Here is a 25094-nt window from a genome sequence, read left to right as displayed (position 1 = left end):
ATCAAGGTGCTGAGGTGGGGCTTCTCCTGCCACCTGCAGCTTGCTCAGCTGGGAAGGAGGTCACTGAGTCCCCAATCTCTACAAGGCCTGCCTGGTTCACAGGACTGAGACCCTGTGGGCACCTCTAGGCCACCTCCTGTTTTTGTGCACCGATGGGCAGAAGACCTAGGCTTTCTGTTTTTACCAAGTCCAGGATGCTGGACAGAAACCAGTGCCCCCCCCCCCCCCCATGCTGTCAAAATCCCATCTAACACTTGCAAAGCAGAGTGCTGTGTACCGTGAGGAAGTTTCACAGACACTTCAAACGATGACACTCACTTTCCTTGCCCTCCTCCTCGCGTTTTCTTACAGAAACACTGGGATTGAAGACAGTGACTGCGAATAAAAGCCAAGGCCAGCTGTTGGAATTGGTGACTGCGAGCATTTTTTGTTTTGTTTTGTTTATTTTGAGACAGTCTCTATTATGTAGCCCCAGATGTCCTGGAACTTGTTATGTAGATCAGGCTGGCCTGAACTCTATATCCCAAGTGTCTGAATTAAAGGCCTGTACCACCATGGATAGCTAGCTAGAAGGTTTTGAAACGGATTCAAGAGGGACAAGGAGGTCAACTGTTTTTGGGTAAGAGATTGTCTTAATGCTACAGATGAAGACATGCAACATGCTTCATGACTTGTTTCTGGCATACTCAGGTATTTGTGGTAGCAAACAAAGACAATTACTATTTGCCATCTAAGCCCTCAGCACAGAGTCCTTTCAGGCTCCTAAGCTACCTCTAGTTATTAAGGGCTCAAACTTTTCTTCACCCCAAGCTGTGCAGGAACAATTCCCCAACTGACAATGCGAGCTTCTTCCTGGCCTGCTAGTTAATGAAGCAGAGGCTGGAGCAGGACAGTGTAAGCTTTGTCTCAGGCGATTCTGAATGGCTTTGTGTTCTCAGAGGACTCAGCAGATGCTGGGTTGGAATTCAATCCGTATCCTGGTGAGAATCAAGGAAACCAGGCTGATCCCTGGTTTGATGAGAATGGGACAAGTGGAACAAAATCTCCACTATGGTCCAGAGGAAATCAGGGGACTGCCATTTGCTTGACCTTCTTTTCAAACTTTGAGTGACCACAGAACTTTCCTCAGCCTACAAGATGGCAATTCAAGAAAACAGGGAAAAATACCTACTATGGTAGACAGAAAAGGTGCAAAACAGCATTTCATGTAGGGGAAGAGGGGGTATGGAGGAAAAAGCTGCCGAACTCCCAACCTTGTGTGGCAATGCCCACTGTGCTGTTTCTATAGATGAAGTATAGCTCTAGAAAGAGCCCCAGATTAGGAGTAAGACTCCATTTCCTCCTGAGCCTCTAGAGATGCAAGCTAGAGAGGTGGTTGCAGGAGTTAGTGGAATGACCAGGCTTAGCTCAAGGGACCTCCTAAGCATCTCAAGTGTACCACTTTCCTCGCAGGCTGCCTCCCCACAACCAGCAATTTGGAAAGATTATACTTTCTACCCATAAAACCTCTTTGTTGGAGCTGGAGAGATGGCTCAGAGGTTAAGAGCACTGACTGCTCTTCCAGAGGTCCTGAGTTCAATTCCCAGCAACCACATGGTGGCTTACAGCCATCTATAATGAGACCTGGCGCCCCCTTCTGGTTTGCAGTCACACGTGGAAGGAATGCTATACACATAATATAATAAATAAATAAATAAATATTAAAAAAAAAAACCTCTTTGTTTCACAGACCCCCTTGAAGACAGAGGACAGGCTGGCTGGAGGTTTCAGCACAACCAGGTAAGTGTTGAGACTGCACTGGCACAATAGCAGCAGGAGCCTGCTCATGGCAGAGGATTACTGATGCAGGCATGCCTGGCCCTCAGAGCGGCACTGCTTTACCACTGTGGTGGCTCTGGAGGTGGTCTGATTTTATCCCCCTCTAACATGTATTTAAGTCAATCTCCAAGATAATCCATGGCTACCAGAGTGACTAACTAGTGACCTGGCTCCTTCTTGTGATATGAATGCTGTGCATTTCCACACCAAAGGCAGAAAGCAGTCTTTGCTTTGGGTGACAGAATCCTGCCTAGAACATGGTTTTCAGATATTTGAAAAAATATAAATTTCTACAACCAGAAGATTCTACACCAAGGAACAGATTTTCAGCTCTGGGAGCTGGAAGTCATGGCAACTCTAAGCAACCTCATGTGACCGGCATAAATGCCAAGGTGAATAGCAGTCCCTGAAATAGGCCATACCCTTACCATGCTGGTTCCGCAGTCCTTAGTCCTGGTTGCCAGCTGGCCCTATGGTAATTGGTCTGTGGTCCCAGTTATTCATAACTCTTCTTTCTTTCTTCCTTTTTTTTTTTTTTTTGAGACAGGGTTTCCCTGTAGCTTTGGAACCTGTTTTGGAACTTGCTTTGTAGAACAGGCTGGCCTTGAACTCATAGGGAGCTGCCTCCCAAGTGCTGAGCTTAAACACACATGCCACCTCCGCCCAGCCCGTATAACCCTTTCTACATAGCAATCTTTCATATTCTTTTTTCCATATTTGAAGAAAACTGACATGCATATGGCATTTTTGTATTATTCTAAACTGCGCATATATAAAATGACATATATCATGGTTTCAGCTATTTAAAAAAAACGTGGTTCTAGGGACTGGAGAGATGGCTCAGTGGTTAAGAGCACTGGCTGCTCTTCCAGAGGACCTGGATTCAATTCCCAGCACTCACATGGCAGTTCATAACTGCCTGTAACTTCAGTTTCAGGTGATCTGACACCTTCACACAGATATACACGCAATCAAATGAGTACACATGTAATAAAAATAAATTAATTAAAATGTGTTTCTAAATGTACAATCTTTTACTACAGAGCAGTTTTGTATACCTTTCTTAACTGGCCATTAACACATTAATTGATACACATTCAAATTTCTGCTCTTGCTGGGAACATGCATGTGGCCATAATCCCAGTTCCTTGGAAGATTTAAGCAGGAGGACTGCAAGTGGTCAATTAAGGCCGCACAGGTAGCACAGTGAGAACCTATTGAAACAACAAACCCCTTTTGTACACTGCTGCCCCCACACTGGCTCTGTTACTTCAATGTGCATACTGGCACCTTCCCAATCCCTCAACAACATGGCTCCTACAAAAGGAAGCAAACTTTACAGGTAATATGCCATCTCCATGTTCTAGATGATTAGGGGTGTCAGTACCATAACCCCAATAGGCCGTGGATAGGCAGGAAGCTGGCAGCTTTGTATGAGCTTCTCTGTTTCCTGTAACTTTTCACTTTCCTACCCGTCTCTTCCAGCAGGAGTCAACTGAGTTGACTCACAGCAGAACATTTGTCTCTTATTTGTCTCTGCCACAGGAAGGGAAGATTAGTTGGGTCCATCCCGATCTAAAATACAGGCAAAGTTCCTATCTCTGTTGCTATTGAGATCACAGGATTACGATTCTGCTAATGGAACCAAAGCAGAGGCGACAAGAGGTAGCGTTTATAGAGAAGCTTAACATTCTTGAGTTAGACAGGTAGAAGGAGAGAGCCTTTTACCTCAGCCTCCTGAGTACTAGAACTGCCATAGATACCTGTTTTTGTTTTTTCCTTTTGAGACAGAGTCCCCTGTTGTAATTTTAAAATGTGGTGCAAGAGAGAACAATGTGATGCGAGAGCTCAGGTGGAGGGGTTTTGTATCAGGGAAAGTGAATGGGAAAAAAGGGGAGGGAAGGGAGACCGGCCTCTGGAGACAGAGAGGCAGAGACAGACAGACACACACACACACACAGAGAGGGAATGTAGGGATTGTGGGCAGAAGGTACTCTTACTGGCTGCAGCTGAGAATGTATCATGTCAGGACCTCAAGGGCAGGCCAGTACTGATGTCTAAATACTAATATCCTCCCCCTGCTCCCTCCTGACAGGGTTTCTATGTGTAACAGGTTGTCCTGGAACTTCATATGTAGACCAGGCTGGCCTCGAACTTGGAGATCTGTCTATCTCTGCCTCTGGAGTGTTGGGATTAAAGGTGGGCACCCACCATATCTGGCTGACAAGTGTCTTATTTTCAAAAATTCTTTTTTTCTTACAATACATTCTGACCAAGGTTTCCCTCCCTCCACTTCTCCCAGTTGCTCCTCCCCACACCTCCTCCATCCACTGTTCCTCAATTTCCCTTCAGAAAAGAGCAGGCTTCCCAGTGATCTCAAACAAATACGGCCTAACAAGAGGCACAAACCCCTATATCAACACAAGGCAACCCAGGAGGAAAAGGGTGCTCTCTCTTTTTTTGTTTTGTTATTTAAGACAGGGTCTCTCTGTGTAGCCTTGGCTGTCCTGAAACTTACTTGGTAGAACTCATAGAGATGTGAATGTCTCTGCCTCTGGTGCTAGAATTAAAGGTGCGTGCCATTACCCTGCCCCCCCCTTTAAAAAAATCTATTTATTTTATGTGTATGGGTGGTTTTGTCTGCATGTCTGTGTACCACATGTATGTAATATCCTCTGAAGCCAGGGAGGGTATAGGAACCTCTAGAGCTAGAGTTACAGGAGGTTATGAGCCAACAAGTAGGTGCTGGGTATGAAACATGGGTCTTCCATAAGAATGGCTCTTAACTGCAGAGCCATCTCTCCAGCCTCTTGGTGATAGACAGGTTTAGTTTCATATAGCCTAGGAGGGCCTGAAACCTGTATGTAGTTAAGATGACTTAAAATTTATGATTTCCTTTTACTTCACCAGTGATGGGAGTGTAGGTGTTCAACAACACTCCAGGTTTATGTGGTGCCAGGGATGAAATCCAGGCTTCATGCATACCATGCAAGCACCCTAACAACTGATATTCATTCCCACCATAAAGAAAAATATTCTTCTAATGCTACTATTTCTTAAAAAGATTTTATATGTATGATTGTTTTGCCTGCATTTATGCCTGTAAATCATGAAGGTCGCTGAGACTATCAGATCTCCTAAAACTAGAGCCATGGATTTGCTACAATGTGGGTACTGGAACCAGGTTCTCTGCAAAAATAACAAGTGCTCTTAATTGCTGACCCATTTCTTCAGTCCCCTATTTTATTATTCTTCTGTGGTATTGGATTTTGAACAGAGGACCTCTTGCATGCTAGGCAAGTATTCTAACAACAACAACATTATTATTATTAGTTTGTTTTTGAGACAGGGTTTCTCTTTGTAGCCCTGACAGTCAAAAAACCTCCTGGAACTAGTTCTGTAGACCAGGCTGTGCTTGAACTCAGAGAGTCGCATGCTTCTGACATCTTTAGTGCTGGCATTAAAGGTGTATACTACTACCACCCAGCATAACATTTTTGAAGTTTATATCAAGAACAAAGCTGGGCGGGCAGGGTGAGGGGGTGTTAGTATTCAGGCACCTGTACTGGCCTGCCCTTGAGGTTCTGACAGGATACACCCTCAGCTGTAGCCACTAAGAGTACCTCCTGTGCACACTCACTATGTTCCCTTTTAAAAGGACCCTGCCCACCTCCTATCTCTCTCTCTATTTCTCTTTCTCTGCCTGTCTCTGTTTCTCCCCCATCTCTCTCTCTGCCTTTTTCTTCTGCTGCTCCTGTCCCCAGAGGAGCAGATGTCCTAGCTCCCCTTCCCCCATTTTACACTCCCTTTTCCCTAATAAAAACCCCTCCACATAAACTCTGTTGCATGTTGTTTTTCTCTAGTGTGTTGCTTCTTAAAATTACAATGGGGGATTGATGCCTTTAATCCCAGCACTCAGGAAGCAGAGGCAGGAGAATCTCCAAGTTTAAGGCCAGCCTGGTCCATACAGTGAGTTCCATGATAGCCAGGGCTACAAAAGAAGAAAAACAAAAATGCTGCCGATATGAAGCTACCCTTCCTTGTGTTTCTATGAGATACTGTATTCTAGACCTATAACACATTTCTTTGGTTTTTAGATTTTTGGGAAGGGTCCCAAATCCCCCTACATAGCCGTAAACTTGTAATCCTCCTGCCTCATCCTCTGAATATTGGAATTACAAGTGTGGGGTCATGTCTGTCTGTGACAGCCCTGAAAACTCTGCAGCACTCTTTCTAGTGAAAGCTGTGGGGCTTTGGTGGCAGTATTGTTTTGTTGGTAACACTCCATCGTTCTGCACAATACTTCAGATTGACAGAGAAAATGTTTATTTCCCAGAGCGCTGGAGGAATTTGCCCACAAGCCTTTTTTTTTTTTTTTTAAAGATGGGGGTCACACTCTGTTGCTCGGTTGATCTCAGTGAGTCTCTGACCTCAACCTTCTGAGAACAGCTACAAAGCATGCCCATCACACCCATCATATTGTGATGAACATTTTTTGATGACATTCTTATTTTTTTTTATATTTATTTATTTAGTATGTATACAATATTCTGTCTGTGTGTATGCCTGCAGGCCAGAAGAGGGCACCAGACTCCATTACAGATGGCTGTGAGCCACCATGTGGTTTGCTGGGAATTGAACTCAGTCAGGACCTTTGGAAGAGCAGGCAATGCTCTTAACCGCTGAGCCATCTCTCCAGCCCCTTTTGATGACATTCTTAAGTTTTTCCTATGGTTACTGGTCTATGTAATCTCTTGTATGTTTCCATGAGTCAGAACCTGTTACATATAAACAAAATAGTTTTCATTACAGAAATGTGTGGCTGTTTTCCCATATATGGAACTGGGCTCTCACGCATCTACTTACAGTGGGGTCGGTCCAGAGGGAGCACCTGGAACATTCCTGGCAAGGGGCTCCTGGAGAACGAGGATGCTGGCAGAAATGGTCATAGCCATTGATAGAAACTCGACAGAGGTAGCACATCTGGGCACCACAGCGGCAAGACATGCGGTTGCAGCCTTCGGATTTGATGAGGCTAGTCCCACACTTGTGGCATTTTCTGATGCGAGCAGCAGTCATTTTTTCTTCACTGAGAAAAGAAAAAAACAACTGGAGTTGGCAGGGAAGGTAAATGAAAAATAGTATGATCATTAATATTATTTTTTCCACATGTAATGGTATTTGAGGCTTTTGGTGACATTTAAACAGTGAAAAGGGCCTATGTTTTGGTGTCTAAGTACCAGGTTAAAGTTTATCAACTATATTACCTTGGGTAAATTTCCCAACTGCCAGGAGACTCAGTTTCCTCCCTTTTAAATTAGAAAAACATAACATTCTAATGTTGTTTTTGGAATCCGAATAACATTTAAAATCATTAGACATAATGCCTGGCACTTAACATTTAGAAAAATGACTTCACCATTCTAGGAACCCTACAGGCTGACAACGGGAAGAAACTCAGCCTTTTCCTAATTCAAATTTTATATATACAAAGCTAGTACCTAAAAACTGGGAGCCCAGGGCTGGAGAGATAGTTCAAAGGTTAAGAGCAATGACTACTCTTCCAGAGATCCTGAGTTCAATTCCCAGCAACCACATGGTGTAATGAGATCTGGTGCCCTCTTCTGGAGTGCAGGCAGAAAGAACACTGTATACATAATAAATAAATAAATAAATCTTAAAAAAAAAAAAAAGACATGGGAGCCCAAACCTTACACAACCTGGGTCTTTGAGCACTTGGCCCGAGAATGAGCAATTCTACGGCCAGTCCTATTACTTCCCTATCGAAAGAGCAGGCATCCCAAGTCAAAAGCTCATGCTTTCAAAGTGCGATTGTTCCTAGAACCATCTGAACAGATAAGAAGGGCACCCTAACTTTTTGCCAGGGACTTCTTGTTGTGTTGGTATTTTGTAGTGCTGCTCTCAATTACAAATCAACATTTCCACCTTTCTCTGTTACATCAAGGGCCTTCAAAAGGCAGAGAGAAGGCAGCAGGATCAAAACAAGTTTGCAACTGAGACAGAGGGTGGCCAGCTACAAGATGGAACCAGTGGGGTGGTTCAGCAGGACGTGCTGCAATCTAGGCAGGAAGTGCTTCCACTGCACTACAGATACTTAAATACTGCTGCAGTTTCCTCCCTAGACACCAGATCACTATCTAAAAATAACCAAATGTACCAGAAAACTGGCTGCTACTTTAATTTAGGTACAATCTTTCTGTGGCCTGAAATGAAGAAAGCAGAACTTTAGTGTGGAAAGAATTTACACCCAGTTCAAGTTACAGAACAATAGGCAAATTCTAAATTTTGTTGAATAGGGAGAACAAGCTTAATCATTATTTTCTTTTGGAATTAAGATCTCACTGTGCCTTGGCTGGCCTGGAGCTCATCACATAGGCTAGGCTGGCCTCAAATTCACAAAGCCTGTCTCTGCCTCCTCTATTAGGATTAAGAGTGTGTCCAGGAGATCAGGTTTAAAGTGACTTCATTACTACTGCCAAATGAGAGTAGTACATGAGGAAATGAACTTCTCAATGTTGCTCAGTACGACTCAAGGTTTTGCTGGGCAGTGGTGGTGCATGCCTTCAATCCTAGCATTTAGGGGGCAGAGGCAGGTAGATCGCTGAGTTCTAGGCTAGCCTGGTCTACAGAGCAAGTTCCAGGACAGCCAGAAAGCCTGTCTTGAAAATCCAAAACAAGAACAAACACAAACAAACCAGAAAGGGCAAGAATGGGCCCACACCAAAAAGGACTGCCACTATGAGAGTGCATTGTTGCAGGGAACTGAGAAGCCATAGTTGCTTCCTTTGTTAGAGTGATCCGGCAACAAGACTGTAAACTAGGCAGGAAAGAGTCCCACAGGATGTGCTTCCAGAAGCAGGACAGGAAGAGAAGTCTAAGCTGAGGCTGGCTATGTTTGCTGACCTAATGTTTAACAGGAAGACTCAGAGACATCCTCTGTGCAGCCACTGACATCCCATGATTCTGGCACTACTTGTGCTTCATTACCCAAGGATAATGGGAAGTAATCTTAGGGGGCTTCCTTCTCTTTTGTTCTCTCTACACCTCCCCAGCCCCTGCTAACTCTTACTATGCAGTCATGGCTGGTCCATAACTTACTATGTAGACAAGGATGACTTGAAACCTCTTTAAGTGTTGGGATTATAAATTCATGTCACAACTAGGGCAATTTCTTTTAAAAAAAGTTAAGAAAAAGGGTTGGATAGCTCAGTTGGTTAAAGTGTTTGCCATATACAAGCATAACTTGAATTGAGATTCTCAGCACCCATGTAAAAGGCAGGTGTCTCAGCCTAGTACTGGAGAGGTAGAGACAGGAAGATCCCTGAAGTTTGCTGGCTAACTAGTCTTGTTCAATTATTAGGTTCGAGGTTCAATGAGAAATCCTGTCTCAAAAAATAAGGCTAAATGCTGGTGAGATGGCTTAGTGGGTGGGGGCGATTGCCACCGGTCCTGGGACCCACATAATAGAGGGAGGGAATGACTCCTGAATGTTGTCCTCTTATCTCCCAATCCATGAATGTGTACACTTTTTCTTCTCTCTCTCTTAAAAGATAGGGTCTTGGCCAGGTGGCAGTACACACCTTTAATCCTAGCACTTGAGAGGCATTAGCATAGGCATAGGCAGGCAGATCTCTGAGTTCGAGGATAACATACATGCTCTACAAAGTGAATTCCAGGACTATATAGAGAAGCCTTGTTTTGAAAAGCCATTAAGACAGTCAAGGTCTTGCCTGGGCAGTGGTGGCAAATGCTTTTAATCCTAGCACTTAGAAGGCAGAGGCAGGCGGGATCTCTGTAAGTTTGACAGCTTAGTCTACAGAGCTCCAGGACAGCTAGGACTACATAGAGAAACCCTGTTCCCATAAACAAACAAACAACCCCCCCCCCCCACAAAAACAACAAGACAGACAAAAGAGACAGACAGGGTCTCATTGTGTAGTTCTGGCTGGCCAGGAATTTGCTATGTTGGCCAGGTTGACCACTAAACCACAGAAAAACACCTGTCTCTACTTCATTAGTGCTGGAATTAAAAGTGTACACACTGTACCAAAGCACATAAAAAAAAGTTTACTTAATCTTTTTATGAGTGTTCTGCCTAAAACTGCGTGTGCAACATGAACATGCCTGGTGTCTATGAAATTGAAAAACAGGTGTCTGATCCCCTTGGAGGGGAGTTATGGGTGGTTCGTGAGCCACCATGTGGGTGCTAGGAAATAAACTTGGGTCTTTTGGGTCTTCTACAAGAACGTGCTAGCTCATTTTATGTCAACTTGACACAAACTTGAGTCATCTGAAAGGAGGAAACCTCATTTGAGAAAATGCCTGCTATAGAGATTTGCATTGATATGGATCTTGGTTTATTGATAGAAATTTAAGGTCAATTTTGTTATATGTGTATGTACATTTCTGCTCTTGAGTTTATGTAGCTCATTTAGAAATGTAATGTATAATTAAGAAATATAGGTTAATAGAAAGTCATCTATAATAGTCAAGCTTGTAGTCATGCTAGTTAGGTTTTCTATATATAGAGAGATATATTTCAGTTAGATGGGTATTCTTCAAATCTTTCAAAGACCTATGGAATATGGCATTTAAATGTTTTCAGAACTTAGGACTTTACATGATAATGAGACACATCTGCTCCTGGCAGCACCAATTACTTCAAGAGGAAGATGGGCATTTAAGAGGCTCCTTATGGAGTTGGTTAGCCATTTGGGCAAGAAACTGCTCTTGCCTGGACTGCTTGATGAACTGGATATGTAGGACCTGCAGAGAAATGACTTGCCTAAAGGTGAGACTGTCCTTCAAGGTTCCTATTTCATAAAAGAGTCTGTAGACATTCTGCAGGACACAGAAAAAAAGTGACTGACAAAACTACCAACATTGGCGGAACTGTCTTTGAAATTTCTTGCTTCGTGAAAAAGTCTGCTGGATACTATGGGCCTGTAGGCTGAAGATAGATGCCCCATGGTGCAGAAGAACTTTGGGTGACTGTCCAGGCAGCAAGATGTCTCTGTCATTTCTAAAGCTTTGGACTTCCTGTTTACTTAGGCAATATTATATCCTTCTAGAGTCTTTGGAGTTAAAAAATAGATAGTAATAATATAGTTTTCCTTAGTTATGATAAAAGATAAAATAGATATAAATATTGTAACTTTAATTCTTGTTTGATACCTGTTTTGTTTTATATATATATATATATATATATATATATATATAGTAATTTTACTATGTTAAAGTTAAAATCTTCCTTTTTACTTAATCAGAAAAGGGGAGGTGATGTGGGATTCCCGTCTGTATGCTGTGAATACCACTGGTTAATAAAGAAACTGCCTTGGTCTGTTGATAGGGCAGAACTTAGCTAGGTAGGGAAAACTAAACTGAATGTTGGGAGAAAGGAGGCAGAGTCAGGGAGAGTTCCGGGCGATGGTGGCGCACGCCTTTAATCCCCGCACTCGGGAGGCAGAGGCAGGCGGATCTGTGTGGGTTCGAGACCAGCCTGGTCTACAGAGCTAGTTCCAGGACAGGCTCCAAAGCCACAGAGAAACTCTGTCTCAAAAAACAAAACAAAACAAAACAAAACAAAAAAAAAAGAAGCTAGAGCTAATGGGCCAAGCAGTAATTTAAATAATACAGTTTCTGTGTGATTATCTAGGGGCCGAGCAGCTGGGAACCAACAAGCAGCCTCCTTACAACAAAAGCCTCCATAAGACCCATCAGTAGGACATTTTCTTAATTAATGACTGATGGAGAAGGGCCCAGCAATTTACTGAGTTGTTACCATCCTTGATCTGGTGATCCTGGGCACTATAAAGAAGCAGGTCAAACAGGCCAGTAAGCAGCACCCTTCCACAGGCTCTGCATCAGCTCCTGACTTCAGAGGGATTCCTGCCTTGCTTGAGTTCCTGTCCTGACCTTTCTTCACCGACAGACTATGGATGTGGAAGCATAAGCCAAACAAACACTTTCCTCCCTAAGTTGCTTTGGTTATGGTGTTTCATCACAGTAACAGTAATACCAATTAAGACCAAGAGAAATTAAGTGCTCTTCAATGCTGAGCCATCTCTCTAGTCCAAATAAAACAGTATATCTTTTAACAACAACAACAACAACAACAAAGCTGGAGAGTGACTAAGGAAGATACATATCAGCCTCCCACTTTTTAAATTAATTAATTAATTAAACAATATTCTGTCTGTGTGTATACCTGCAGGCCAGAAGAGGACACCAGACCCCATTACAGAAGGTTGTGTGCCACGATGTGGTTGCTGGGAATTTAACTTAGGACCTTTGGAAGAGCAGGCAATGCTCTTACCCTCTAAGCCATCTCTCCAGCCCCTCAGCCTCCCACTTTTATCCAGAAACCAATCATTTTGTCTGCAGCCACTCTAGCAGTTACTTTGCTGTGGTTTGACTTGGACTTCTCCGATGATTAATGCAACTGAACACTAGTGACTGCTTATTGCTCCCTCATTTTCTTAAAGAATACCTACGGAAATTATCTGTCTTTGGGTTCGACTGCATTCTCTTGCTGCTTTGAAGATCTCTATTTGGGCTGAGACTAGCTCTGCAGGAGAGCACTTGCAGGCACGTTTAAGTCCTTAGGTTAATATTTCTAATATTGAAAATGAACTAAAATATGAACCCCCCCCAAACTAAAACAACGATATGTTTGTTCCTTTTCTTAATTATTTTCTCTCCATTTTTCCAACTGGATGATGTCAATTCAACAATCTTCAAAAATCACACCCCCCCCCCCCCCCGAGACAGGGTCTCACCTACATAGCTCTGGCTGTCCTGAAACTCACTCTGTAGTCCAGGCTGGCCTTGAATTCACAGAGATCCATGTGGTGCCTCTACCTCTTGAGTGCTGGGACTAAAGGCATGTGTCACTAAGCCAGGCTCATTTTTTTCTTTAATTTATTTTTTGATTTTTTTCAATGTGTACAAGTGCCCAAGGCCAGAAGCGAGCCTTGGATCCTCTCTGGAACTTAAGTTACAGATACTTGTGAGCTGCTATGTGGGTGCTGGGAATCAAACCTGGGTCATTTGAAAGAACAGCCAATGTAATGTTAACCACTGAGCAATCCCGAGTCCCCCTTTCTTTTGGGACATAGTCTAATGCAGGCCTCAAATTTGGTATTAGCTGAAGATGACCTTGAACTCCTGATCCTCCAGTTTTGACAGCCTAAGGGTTGGGATTATAGGCATGTACCATTGTAACCAGTCTTATGAAGTGCTGGGAATTCAACTCAGGGCTTTGTGTATATAAGGTAAACCCCTTTACCGATTGAGCTAACTTTTAGCACTCTCAGATTCTTTTTTTCTCTCCCAAGACAGGCTTTCTCTACTGAACAGTCCTGACTGTCCTGGGACTCACTCTGTAGCCTATGTTGGCCTCAAACTCAGAGATCCATCTGCCTGCCTCTGCCTCCCAAGTGTTGGGATTAAAGGCGTGCGCCATCACCACCCAGCCTCTGATTCATTCTTTTGCTCAAATCTGTCATTACATTTTTTTCATACTTTTTCACTGGTACTGGTACTTTCTGTCCATGGCTTCTTTTTACTCTCTGTTGATGACAATAGATTTTAAGGATTTGTATGCAGTATTTCCTCCTGCGAATAGGTCACACTTCCCTAGTTTCTTTGAATGCCCTGTAAATTATTGTTGAAAATTGGGTATTTTTAATACTGTAAGTGGAAATTGCAAATCAGACTGCTTCTTGCAGGTTTGGCAGTAATGAGGCTTTTTAAAGCTGTTTCATAAGCATTGTATTTTTCCATTGTGTGGGGTTATGATCAGTGCTAGAATGGAGAGATATTTTTAAGCTTTGAAGGCAAACATACAGAGTCGTTCCTAGTCCATTCTGGTCTTCAGCTCACTGTATAATATAGGTTACTTGAAATTCTATTATAGAACACTGTCCTCTGCCAGGCATGGTGATGTACACCTTTAAACCCAGCAGTTGGGAGGCAGAGGAGGCTGATGTACGTAAAAAAGTTCTAGGAAATTCAGGGCTGTAGGGAGAGATACTGCCAAAGAAAGCTGTCCTTTGAGCATAACAGCCTTCACTATTTTCATCTGAGTAGCTGTGACTACCCACAGAGGATGCTAACCCTGAGATTTCAGCTACTCCTTTCTCTTGTCTCTAATCTCTATGTATTATCTTCCTCTAATTTCTATGTAATTCTGCCCAAAGTCTTGGAAGGTGTATTCTGTCTGTCTGTCTCTCTCTTGGTTTTTTGAGATAGGGTTTCTCTGTAGCTTTGGAGACTGTCCTGGAACTAGCTCTTGTAGACCAGGCTGGCCTTGAACTTACAGAGATCCACCTGCCTTTGCCTCCCGAGTGCTGGGAGTAAAGGTATGTGCACCACCACTTGAGACCATTTGCCTGTGTAGTCCTAGCTGTATCTCGTAGACGAAGCTACCCTGGAACTCACTGAGATCCTCCAGCTTCTGCCTCCTGAGTGCTGGGATTAACAGTATGCACCACCAGACAACTTCTGCCTCTGCTGCTTTTATCTCCCGAATGCTGGAACTATGGGGGTTCCATATGCCTGCCTCTCTCTAATCCTACCCTATTTTTTGTTAAAGCTACCCATGTAGCCATCAACTCCAAGATGTCTGGGCCTAACAATTGTTGTTTAGGAGCATCTGATGATGGGCCAGGTGGACACTAAGTAGCTCAGCTCCTCTGTGAAATTTCCTCACTAAAGTCATCTGACAGTATTCTGTAAGCCGACTGTTTTTGTCAGAAGTCACCAACATGGTAAGCTATGCCAGCACTTGGGAGGCAGAAGTAGAAGAACCGTAAGTCTTGGGTCAGCTGGGCTGTGTGGTGGCCACCCACTACATTAGGGGCAAAGCTTCTAGCTCATGAACCTTTAAGAGAAACAATTACATCCAAAGCCTAATGTAAGTTAGGCAAATGTTCTGCACTTAGCCTTCTACAGCTTTGCTCTGTGTGTGTGGCTATATTTTTGAAACAAGGTATTTGCTGTAGAACAATCTTTGTACACTATGAATATGTATTACTCTCACTGGCTAATAAAGAGCTCACTGGCCTATAGCTGGGCAGGAGAAGGTCAGGTGGGAAAAGCAGACTAAGAGGATGCTGGGACAAAAGGGGGCAGAGTTAGGAGGCACTAGCCAGATGCAGAGGGAGCAGAAGATGCTAATAAAGGTACTGCCACATGGCAGAGAGTAAATAGGAATATGGGTTAACTTAAAATGTAAGAGTTAGCTAGTAACTAGTCTGAGTCATCGGCTGAGAATTTAATTAACATAGGCCTCAGAGTGGTTATTTGGGAATAGGTGGCTGGGACAGAAATGTCTTTTTACAGGTCTTACTCTGTAACCCAGTGTATAAGCATCTTAAGTGCTAGGATTATGGCCCGTGCCACCATACCCAGCTCAGAATAGTGCCTTGCCAGGGTATCCAGTTAGAGCATTACCTCATAGCATTTCCCTGTGTACATCCCGAGCTTTCTTATTTTTGCTACTTGGCACAAGTATGATCCCCCGAGGTCAATGGAGGAATGGCTATATGGTAAGGAAGGCAAGTTAAAGCTACCTAAAACCAGCATCTAACTCCCACAGGCATCTTCCAGACTGCAGTCACCACTGACTTCAAGGTTTACAATGTTGACTTCTCCTCTTCTGTTCTTTACTTGTCTGTGTGGCCTGCACAGAAGAATGGGCCTAAGAGAGCAGTATGGAGGTACACTGCTGATGGCTTATCAGGTACTGAGTAACTGCAGCTGCTGGGTCAGATGCTATTCTTACTGTAGCAATAAACAGCTCCTGGCAATGACACACAGGTACTGATATGGAAAATGCTTTTGTTCTTTTGTTCAATGGTGGAGAATAGCAGCTGACAAGGATCTCATCTGTCTCCCACCAAGACAATGTACTAGTCTGTGATTCAGGTGACACATAGACACATCTGACTTGATGAACAAAGCAGCAGGTGACCTAGCATGCACTAGTATGGAACAGTGGTGTGTGTCATCTCTACAAAGTTCTAGTGGTTGGGAGGCCAGTTTTGCGCCAGGACAGTCAGTCTTCCTAAAAGCAAGTGTGTGCTGTATCTCTCAACCCTCTTCTACATACAGTGAAGCATTTGGGGAAGGTATTTTTGAATTCTGGAACTGACAGACATTGTATTGGATGCTCTACTCTGATAGGTTTGTTGATCTAGAGGACTGTCAAGCTAAGGTCCAGGGCAATCAGAGATGCAGAATAGGAGTGTCTACTCTAAAACGACCACAATCTCCCTGAGAAACATCCATGGCCTGCTGGCAAGATTCAGCTACTTGATACAGAGAAACAAGTTCTCCATTTTTGGGGGGCTGAAGGGTAAGGGTTGCTCTTAGCTTTTAGGAGAGATCTCACTCCTTGGCTCAGGGCCCCTTCCTCCAGCTTTAAAGACAGCAATGGAAAGTCAGGTCCTAATGTCTCCAAGCCCACAGTCATTTCTTATCTGACTACTTCCAAAAAAGGCATTCTATTAAAGAACCCCCAATCAGATGAGTTCACTACCTTAGGTCCCTAACTTTTAAACGGATTGGTAAGGCCCCTGTTTCATATGAAAAAACATCATGGGGGCCATTATTCTACCTACCACAGTTATGACACAGAGCACAACCAGAAGCCAAGTCCCTAGGTTAAAGTCCCTGTTATGCTGTGTGACAATGATCATGCTAATTGGGTTTTCCTTAACTAGACTGCAAAGTGAGGCCAACAGGACCTATCTGTGATACAGATCCACAGATTGCTAGCTGTCCCAAATGTCATTCTTCATCTTCTAAGCAACAAACTCCCATGCCCATTCTCCATATTTAAGCTGAACATGAATGAAGTCATTCACTTGGAGGTCATATACATCATTTCTACATTACTTTCAATTTGAGGAAAAGCTGCCTACCTAATAACCTACTTCATTCCTCCTTTCTTATATACAACCACAGAGAGGATCACACTACACATAGGGATTCAGGAGTCAGTGTGACTTAATGGGATACAGTCCACTAGCCTGGCAAAGCTGGATTCTATATGAAAGAAACAGACTTCTATAGCTCCTGGTGGCTGCATTTCTTTTCTTTCCCTCCCTTCTTTCTTTTTATGGTTTTACCAGACAGGGTTTCTCTGTGTTGTTTTGGATCCTGTCCTTGAACTAGCTCTTGTAGAGCAGGCTGGCCTCGAACTCACAGATCTGCCTGCCTCTGCCTACTGAGTGCTGGGAATAAAGGTGTGTACGGCCACTGCCTGGCAGGTGACTGCATTTTCATAAGTTAACATTCATTAAAATAATTGATACAGTCTTTTGCCTTCTGGAGGTTGGCAATTCTACTTACTGTCTCAGGCCACCACCAGTATCCTACAACACAGGCAGAAACAACATCAATGCATTCTTACCTATGAAGACCTGGTACACCTGCTTACTGGCTAGAAAGTACTGCTACCTGACATTTGAATAGCTATAGGTTTAGAAACAAAGAAATCGGTTAGAGTCCTGCCTAAGATTCCTCTGGGTGGGGACGGCTCAAACTGGCACTTCCCTTAGAACCCTTGGCTCCTCTCAGGGCCAGCTCAGCCATCACATTACTTACATAGATGTCCGGTACTTGATGTCATCCTTTTCTGCCAGCTCTTCACAGGTCAGGCCATTATGCTCTTTCCAGAGTCCTTGACACTTCCTACAGGTCTCCTGGAGACGAAAGACAGATACAAAGTTTCTGGTGAGTGCCACACAAGCTTCTGTTCACAAAATGTCTTTGAAATGAGCTTCTTGGGTCTGAGTCTCTAAGAACTGCTGTCCCAATGAGCAAGGCTACTTCTAAAGATAGAGCAGCAGCAGAAGAGTGAAGTCTTCTAAAGTACTGTGAGCTGTTTGAGGGTGTATCTGTTAGGATCTTACCCTCTACAATTCTTCCAGCCAGGCTCTTGGCATAGAACTGAGGAATATGATCACCAGGGGAACTAAGGAAGACATTCCTTCTAACACCTATCATTCATAAGCATGGATATAAACATTCATAGTTTCACTTCATTACAAACACACTGAAAAATGTCATTACTTTGGGGATGAGGAGATTGTCTGTGAAAGTGTTTGCTTTTGGAGCATGTGTGTGCACATAAACATCATTACCTTTTATATTAGTAACAAGAACAGAAGAAAACATTAAACCAATGATCCATCATGGGCAGAAGTGGAAACTGAAATTCTGCTCAGTATAGCACAGGAAAAAGACGGTGCCTGGGCTCTGTCCTTGTCAGGGGAGGATACAAAAATCAGGGATTTAACAAGGTGTCGTTGATACCTAAAGAAAACAGCATTCTGGTCAGAAGATGCTGGTGGAGAAAACTGGGCTATAGGGTACTGTGGCTGGTACAGATGATACAAGCAGGCTTGAACGAACATGCATGGGCCAGGGCAGTTCATGTAGACCCTACAGTGACCTACTTATTAGTTTAGTTTTGATTCCAGAACATCAAGAAACACGAAGGTAACATGAGTAGATTTGTGATTTTACTAGAGCATTCTGGGTGAGATTCAGACTAAGGGGAGGAAAAGAATATAATGTTCGAAACACAGCTGGACGGCTGAAGAAATGGTTCAAGCTGTTAAAGAGCACTTGTTGCACTGGGTGGCTGTGACAGTGCATACCTTTAGTCTCAGTACTCAGGAGGCAGAGGCAGGTGGATCTATGAGTTTGAGGCCAGCCTGGTCTACAGAGAGTGTTCTGGACAGGGTTGCACAGAGAAATCCTGCTTCGAAAAACCAAAAAGGAAGGAAGCAGCATCTGTTGTTCTTGCAGAGGACCTGGATTCAGCAACTACATGTCAGTTTAAAACGGTTTGCATTAACAGTTTCAGGGGATCCATGGCCTTCTTCTGACCTCTGTGGGTAGCAGCCATACATGTGGCACATCTATATTCACATAGGCAAAACACTCATGAACATAAAATAATCAGGACAGCTGGGAGCTAGTATGGCCACCTAGTCAAATGATGAATGAAGGTCCATGAGACCCTGCAGAGAAGCTAAAAGTTAATTGATATGGGAGAAACTTCAGAAAGCAAGCTCAGCAGGTTTGAGTGTGGGGATGAGGCTCCAAGAGGACTGACTTTTTTCTGGTTTGGACAAGACATTAACAGCAACACTGACATATTTTGAGTGGGAAGCAGACAAAAACCCTATCTGATCTGGATGGTGGTAACACAATAGACATCTCTTGGGAATGTGAAGTAGGGGGTTGGTGGCAAATTTTAAACTTAGGGAGAGGGCAGCACAGATGCTGCTTAGCTCTATAAGAGCTTCACGACAATTCTACTCTCCATAAGTAATTGGTGACTTAGGTGACTCTAGGCTTAGGACGGTACATATAGACACTACCACGGCACACAAGGGTGCGTGTGTGTGTATAAGAGTTTAGAGGACAACCCTGCCTTTCATCTTGTTTGGAATAGGGTTTCTCTTGCTGTTCACCATTGCATACTCCAGGCTAACTAGCCTAAGCCCACGAGTGTCCAGACCATCCTCCAGTCTCTACCTCCTATCTCATGGTATTGACGGCTGTCAAATTCAGTTTTTATGTAAGTTCTGGAGATCTGAACTCAGGTTGTTAGGCCTGAACAGCACACTGATCCATCTTCTCAGCCAGAGACTATTACTTCTACATAAGTACATGGTAGTACCAGCCTTGGTGGGAGAAAAGAGAATGGAGTCTGAAAACAGCTGGTGGAGCAGATACAATCAGCGGCAAGGACACTGCAGCACTAATGGCCCCAGGCAGCTGAAAGGGGGTGGTGTGGTGTGAACTGACAGAAGACACAATACTTTTCACAGTAATACTGTGGGGTGAACAGTCGGTGCTTTTAACCAATGAGCCATTTCTCTAGCCTCCTGCCTTGAACTTCTAGATTTGAGTGCTAAGATCAGAGATAGATGGCACACCTGGTTATTTTGTGCTTGGGATGGAGCCAAGGACCTTGTGGCATGTTGAGAAATTACTTTAACAACTGAGGTATATTTCTAGTCCTCTTTTTTACTTTTAAGTTGTATATGTCATATATATGCTAATAACAAAAGAAACATTTAATTTTAGGGATAAAAATGATATGGATAGCCACAAGAGTCTGGAACATGCACACTTTTGAGTAGAATGTGGTCCAAAGGTTCCAATCAATGGTGTGGTGGTATAGATGAGTTCACGTGAGTTACTGCTTCTAGGGACATAGATGTTCTCTCCAATGCTTGCATTCCATTTAGAAAACAGAGCTAAGTCAATACTGTATATAATTACTTCCCAACAAAAATCTGTATTTGCACATATTTAAGAATCTGTAGATTCTTAAAAGATCTTTAATCCAGTATTCAAGAGGCAGGGGCAAGTGGATTCTATGAATACAAGGCCAGCCTGGTTTATGTAGAGAGTTCCAAGACAGTCAGGGCTACATAGAAAGACCCTGTCTCAAAAAAGAAAAAAAAGAAAAGAAAAAAAAGACTTTGTGACTATTCCAGGAAAATCACATAAACAACATCTGGAAAATAGATGAGCTGGTGTCTGATTCTGTCCTCCTCCTAAACAAGAACAACAAACCACCCACAGAAATGACAGCTTGAAAACAATGCATGGCAGGAAGGCAGTTCTTCTGAACATCCTTACTTAATTCATGGCCTGTCTTCTTATGTGAAGAAACCCCATTCTCCAGGTAAGGCCCAAGCCCACAAAATAGCTTATGGTTTATGAGCGTCAAAGGGAAGTCCTCTGGCTTGTATTTGATCCTACAGTGGTCAGCCTGTTGGTTATATTCCTTCACAGTAAAGGGCCCAGGGGTCTCAAAGAATAAGCCTCAATTGTATTCTGAAGAGGCACTGTAGCTAGACTCTAAACCCAGCACAGAGTAGGCTGGGCAGACTTTATCATGTGGAGCACTCTGCATCATCTCTTTTAAGCATTGTAATTTTCTTCTCCCAAACTCAGCTAGGCTTTGTTCCTAAATATCAAGAAGCTTCTGTAATGTGACAACAACTATGTTCTTTAAACTGGGGAGAATGAGAAATGCCAGAAGGCTATTTTGGAGGAGGGCAGAGCACCCTGACAAGTAACTTACCAACATGAAGCACAGCACACCATGTCCACCCAACCCAGCCAGGCCTGAGCTTTCAGGCCCATCCCTTCCTTTCCTGGTGACTTCACCCCAGGAAAAAGAGAGGGGACACAGGTGCTGGCTAACCTAGGCAAATCATTAAAGGAGTTGCTACCAGCTGCTACTTGTTATGACATTAGGAGCCTGCTGCCTAAGTCTTATGGGGCCCATGGATCCTTGAAACGCTAAGATATCTTGTAATATAGAGAAAACATAGGTGGCTGGGGAGATGGCTCAGTTGGTAAAGTGTTTGCCTTGCAAGCATTAGGATCTGAGTTCAACCCCCAGAACCCACATCAAAAAAAAAAAAAAAAGTCAGGCAATAGTAGAGAGTCCTTGTAATCTTAGTTCTGGAGAGGATGATCCCAGAGGCCTCAAGGCCAGCCAGCCTGTAGCAATTAGCTAGCCCTCAATGAGAGATCTTATTTCTAAAAACAAGGCAGAGGAACACCACTGGAGATTGATTGCTGCATTCATGTGCACACACACACACACACACACACACACACACACACACAAAACAAACAAACACCAGCCATCCTGGTCAATTCCCCAGGGTCCATTAATGTTTAGCCAACTCTAGGGACCACAGGGATACACGCTTTCAGGCCACCTGTGTCCTCCAGCTGTTGAGGATGCTAGTCCCCCCTCACCGCCATCTCCCAAAGTCATATGGGTAAGAACCAGAAGATCTAGAAGGACACTAATTTAGAGACACTGTGACAGATGCAGTAAGTTGTGAGAATCAATGTAGCTCAGTTAAATCAAAGCCCAGGCAGATTCAGTGAGTTTCTGTTATTGAAGGAAATCACTGGAGACCCCAGGGAATTCCCTTTCTTCCATACAAGGAAGAAATAACAACAGCAGGAGCCTGATCCTCATCCAAAATTTCAGTAGCTAGCTAGCTCAGTAAAGCAAGTAGGGTGCAGTGGTATGAGGTGACAGTGTGGATGCATACACATGTATATGTAGTGTGAGAGGGTGGTGGCAAGTGCACTCTAAGGAGCTGATAATATCTTTCTTGGTATTGTTTTTGTTTTTTTTTTCTTTTTGAGACAGGGTTTCTCTGGGTAGCTTTGTAGTCTGGCCGATCTAGAGCATCCGCCTGCTTCTGCCTCCTGAGTGCTGGGATTAAAGGCATGCATCACCACTTCCCGGATTGTTTGTTTTGAGACAGGGGTCTCTCTACAGAGCCGGAAACTCTCTCTGTAGATCAGGCTAGCCTTGAACTTACAGAGATCTGCCTGCCTCTGTCTCCTGAATGCTGGGATTAAAGGTGTATATTTTAATAACTGGCTGAGGTCTTAAACTAAAATTCTTGGGGAACACACGCCCACATAACTGATAAAACAGTTACCCAGTTTGGACCGACACTGTCTGGTAAGGCGTCTTTCCAGGCTCTGCTACCAACAATAACCAAATATCAAACATTCAAAACAGACCCTTGAACCAAGCAGCTTGACAACGAGACACATTCCATATGTTGAACCTCCAATGAACACAGAAGGGTTTCATATTAATAAACAAAAATTATTTCAGGGATTTTGGGGTATGGTTCATTACAAGCTGGGTTGGTGCTACTTGGGGTAGTCAGGAGATTCGTCAGTTTGAGGTAAGCTTGGGTACTACAATGAGACCATATCTTACAAATAAATAAATAAATAAATAAATAAATAAATAAAGAAAGAAAGAAAGAAAGAAAGAAAGAAAGAAAGTAATGCCAGATAGGTCCGAGTCAGGGTTGAAGTTTCTACCACTTGTAAAATGATAGGGCTGTGGCCGTGGGCAAGTGAGACTCAGTTTCTGCCTTCCTGGAACTTTTTTTTTTTTTTAAACTTTTCGAGACAGGGTTTGGGTTTCTCTGTGTAACAGCCCTGGCTGTCCTAGAACTCGCTCTGTAGACCAGAGGCTCTGCCTGCCTCTGCCTCCAAAGTGCTGGGATTAAAGCCCATGCCCAGGCCAAATTTGTGTTTTAAGGGAACATAGTATGCAGGATCCAGAGCTGCCAAGTAGGCAGGACATGGCACTGGAACGGCCATAGCCAGTCAGACTAGTGGCTAGAGAGGTCTGTGGGGGATGAGATATTGAGATTGAACCTAGAAGGTGAGCAGGAGTCAGTCAATGATAGGAAAGTGCATGTTCAGGGGTGGTAGAGATGCAAAAGGAAGACTTGGGTCAGCAGGTTGCTGGTGCCAAGGCTACAGGAAGTCAGGGAGAGTGGAAGGAAGTATGATGACTCGATGGTTGCAGTAGCAGAGGTGGTGATGGTGGTGGATCTGATTCCTTCTTCGGGCCTCCTTGGGCTCCAGCATGGTCATGGTGAACATAAACTCAACCTTACATACAAACACAAATATAATGAAAAATGTATTTTTAAAAAAAGGAGGGTGAGCTGGAGGTTAAAGAAATTGCTCAGTGGTTAGGAGCACTGGCTGTTCTTCCAGGGAACCCAGATTCAATTCCCAGTGCCCACATGGCAGCTTACAACTGTCTATAACTCCAGTTCTAGTGTATGAGTACCCTCTTCCTCTGTGAGGAAGAGCCTCCGCCATATATAGGTATGTGTTTTGAAGTAAACGAGAAAGGAAGCTGTCACATTACTTGGTCAAGGCCATGGAACTGTAGACACAATTCAGCCTGGCTCCAAGCAGGCTTGCTCTTTCCCCCTGTTCCCTCTGCTTCCCTGTGTGGTAGTTGCTGGCAAGAACTGGTCATTGTTTAGCAGAAAACTCAAGGCACAGGATCATGAGACAAGCCATTAGGTCTCAATGGAATCTCGTGTAAAGAGGCCACAGATGGGCAACTGGCAAGGCTGCCCAGTTGCAGCTGTGCAGGATGGTGCTTCCTAAATGGGCTTCCTGGAGAGCTGAGAATGACATAGACAAAAGAACAATGGAATGGGATCAAATATGACGCCACCCCTTCTTTCAGATCATCACAGGAGCTTGCTAATCAGTATATCCTTAAACTGGTCACATGCAAGGAAGTGGCTGTTCCTCCCTCCTTCAGCCACTTTGTACATCTGGTGGGGCAATAGAAAGACATATATACAGACAAAGACAGGCTCAATGTGTGCTTTCCACACTAGAGCCAAGGATCAGTCAGTCATTCTCCATGGCTGGCTAGTCCTGGATCCTTCCTGTGAATACTCATCAATTGCCTTTTCAACAGTAGCTAAGACTCTGACCATTTGGATTTTTAATTCTTTTTGTTTTTGGGAGTCTCACTATATAGCACAGACTAGCTTATAGCCCACTAACTTATAGTGTCTGCCTCCTGAGTCCCGGGACTTTGGATATGTCACTGTGACCAGCTGTTAGGATTTGCTGGTGATTATTACTGTCAAAGAATTGGGTCAAAGTTCTGGTTTAGAGTGATATTCAAAACAGCAATGATTTCTGCACTGAAGTAATGAAAAAACATTTTCACTTGCCCATTCTTGCCTCTTTATCCAGTGCTACTGAATGTCAAGCCATCTGGCAGGGTTTCTCTCTGCAAAGGCCCAAGAGGAGGGGATTATGAGGCCCTCCCTTCTCCATCTCCCTCTAGGCTGGTGGGACATTATCAAGCCTTGCACTCCTCTGAGGACTGAGCATGATGAGGTCAGGTCAGAAAGGTAGGGTATGCAGGTACAGCAGCTTCCCTTCCCTTAGAGAGCTGGAGTGAGGAGTCTAGAGAAACGACTGACTAGTCAGTATCTATGGCCAAGACCAGTAGCCCCTTGCCAATGTACACACCCTCTACATTTACTAATAGCATAGCTGTGTCAAATATCAGGGCATCTGGGAAATTTTGATGATCTGGAAATAAGATGGTGCTCTTTTCCTGAATACCTGGGGCACTTGGCTTACAATTCATTATATTATTATTATTATTAGAGAAAGGATTTCTCTGTGTAGCCCTGATTGTCCTGGAACTCGTTCTGTAGACCATGCTGACTTCAAACTTAGAGATCTGCTTGCCTCTGCCTCCTGAGTGCTGGAACTAAAGGCGTGCACCACCATTGCCCAGCTACACCATTTAGAAATGGTCTCACTGTAATTCAGGCTGGCCTTGTATCGTGTCTCAGCTTCCCAAATGCTAGGTTCTATGTCCCTAC

The 25094-nt window shown here is 43.7% G+C and overlaps 1 protein-coding gene across 3 annotated transcripts in view; it reads right to left on the bottom strand.

The window, feature by feature from the left end:
* Rnf216 (ring finger protein 216) overlaps window positions 1-25094 on the bottom strand; it is a 119337-nt gene that overhangs the window by 8387 nt on the left and 85856 nt on the right. For all 3 annotated transcript variants that reach the window (XM_075973974.1, XM_075973991.1, XM_075973983.1), the window contains exons 14-15: window positions 17452-17549; window positions 6685-6907 (exon numbers count right to left, since the gene is read on the bottom strand). In XM_075973974.1, coding sequence (XP_075830089.1) covers window positions 6685-6907; window positions 17452-17549 — 321 coding nt within the window. The remainder of the gene's footprint in view (window positions 1-6684; window positions 6908-17451; window positions 17550-25094) is intronic.

This window comes from Microtus pennsylvanicus, chromosome 1 (assembly GCF_037038515.1).
Source record: "Microtus pennsylvanicus isolate mMicPen1 chromosome 1, mMicPen1.hap1, whole genome shotgun sequence".
Classification (NCBI taxonomy): domain Eukaryota; kingdom Metazoa; phylum Chordata; class Mammalia; order Rodentia; family Cricetidae; genus Microtus; species Microtus pennsylvanicus.
The sequence above is the reverse complement of the archived record's forward strand: the minus strand, read 5'-3'. Positions and strand labels throughout refer to the sequence as shown.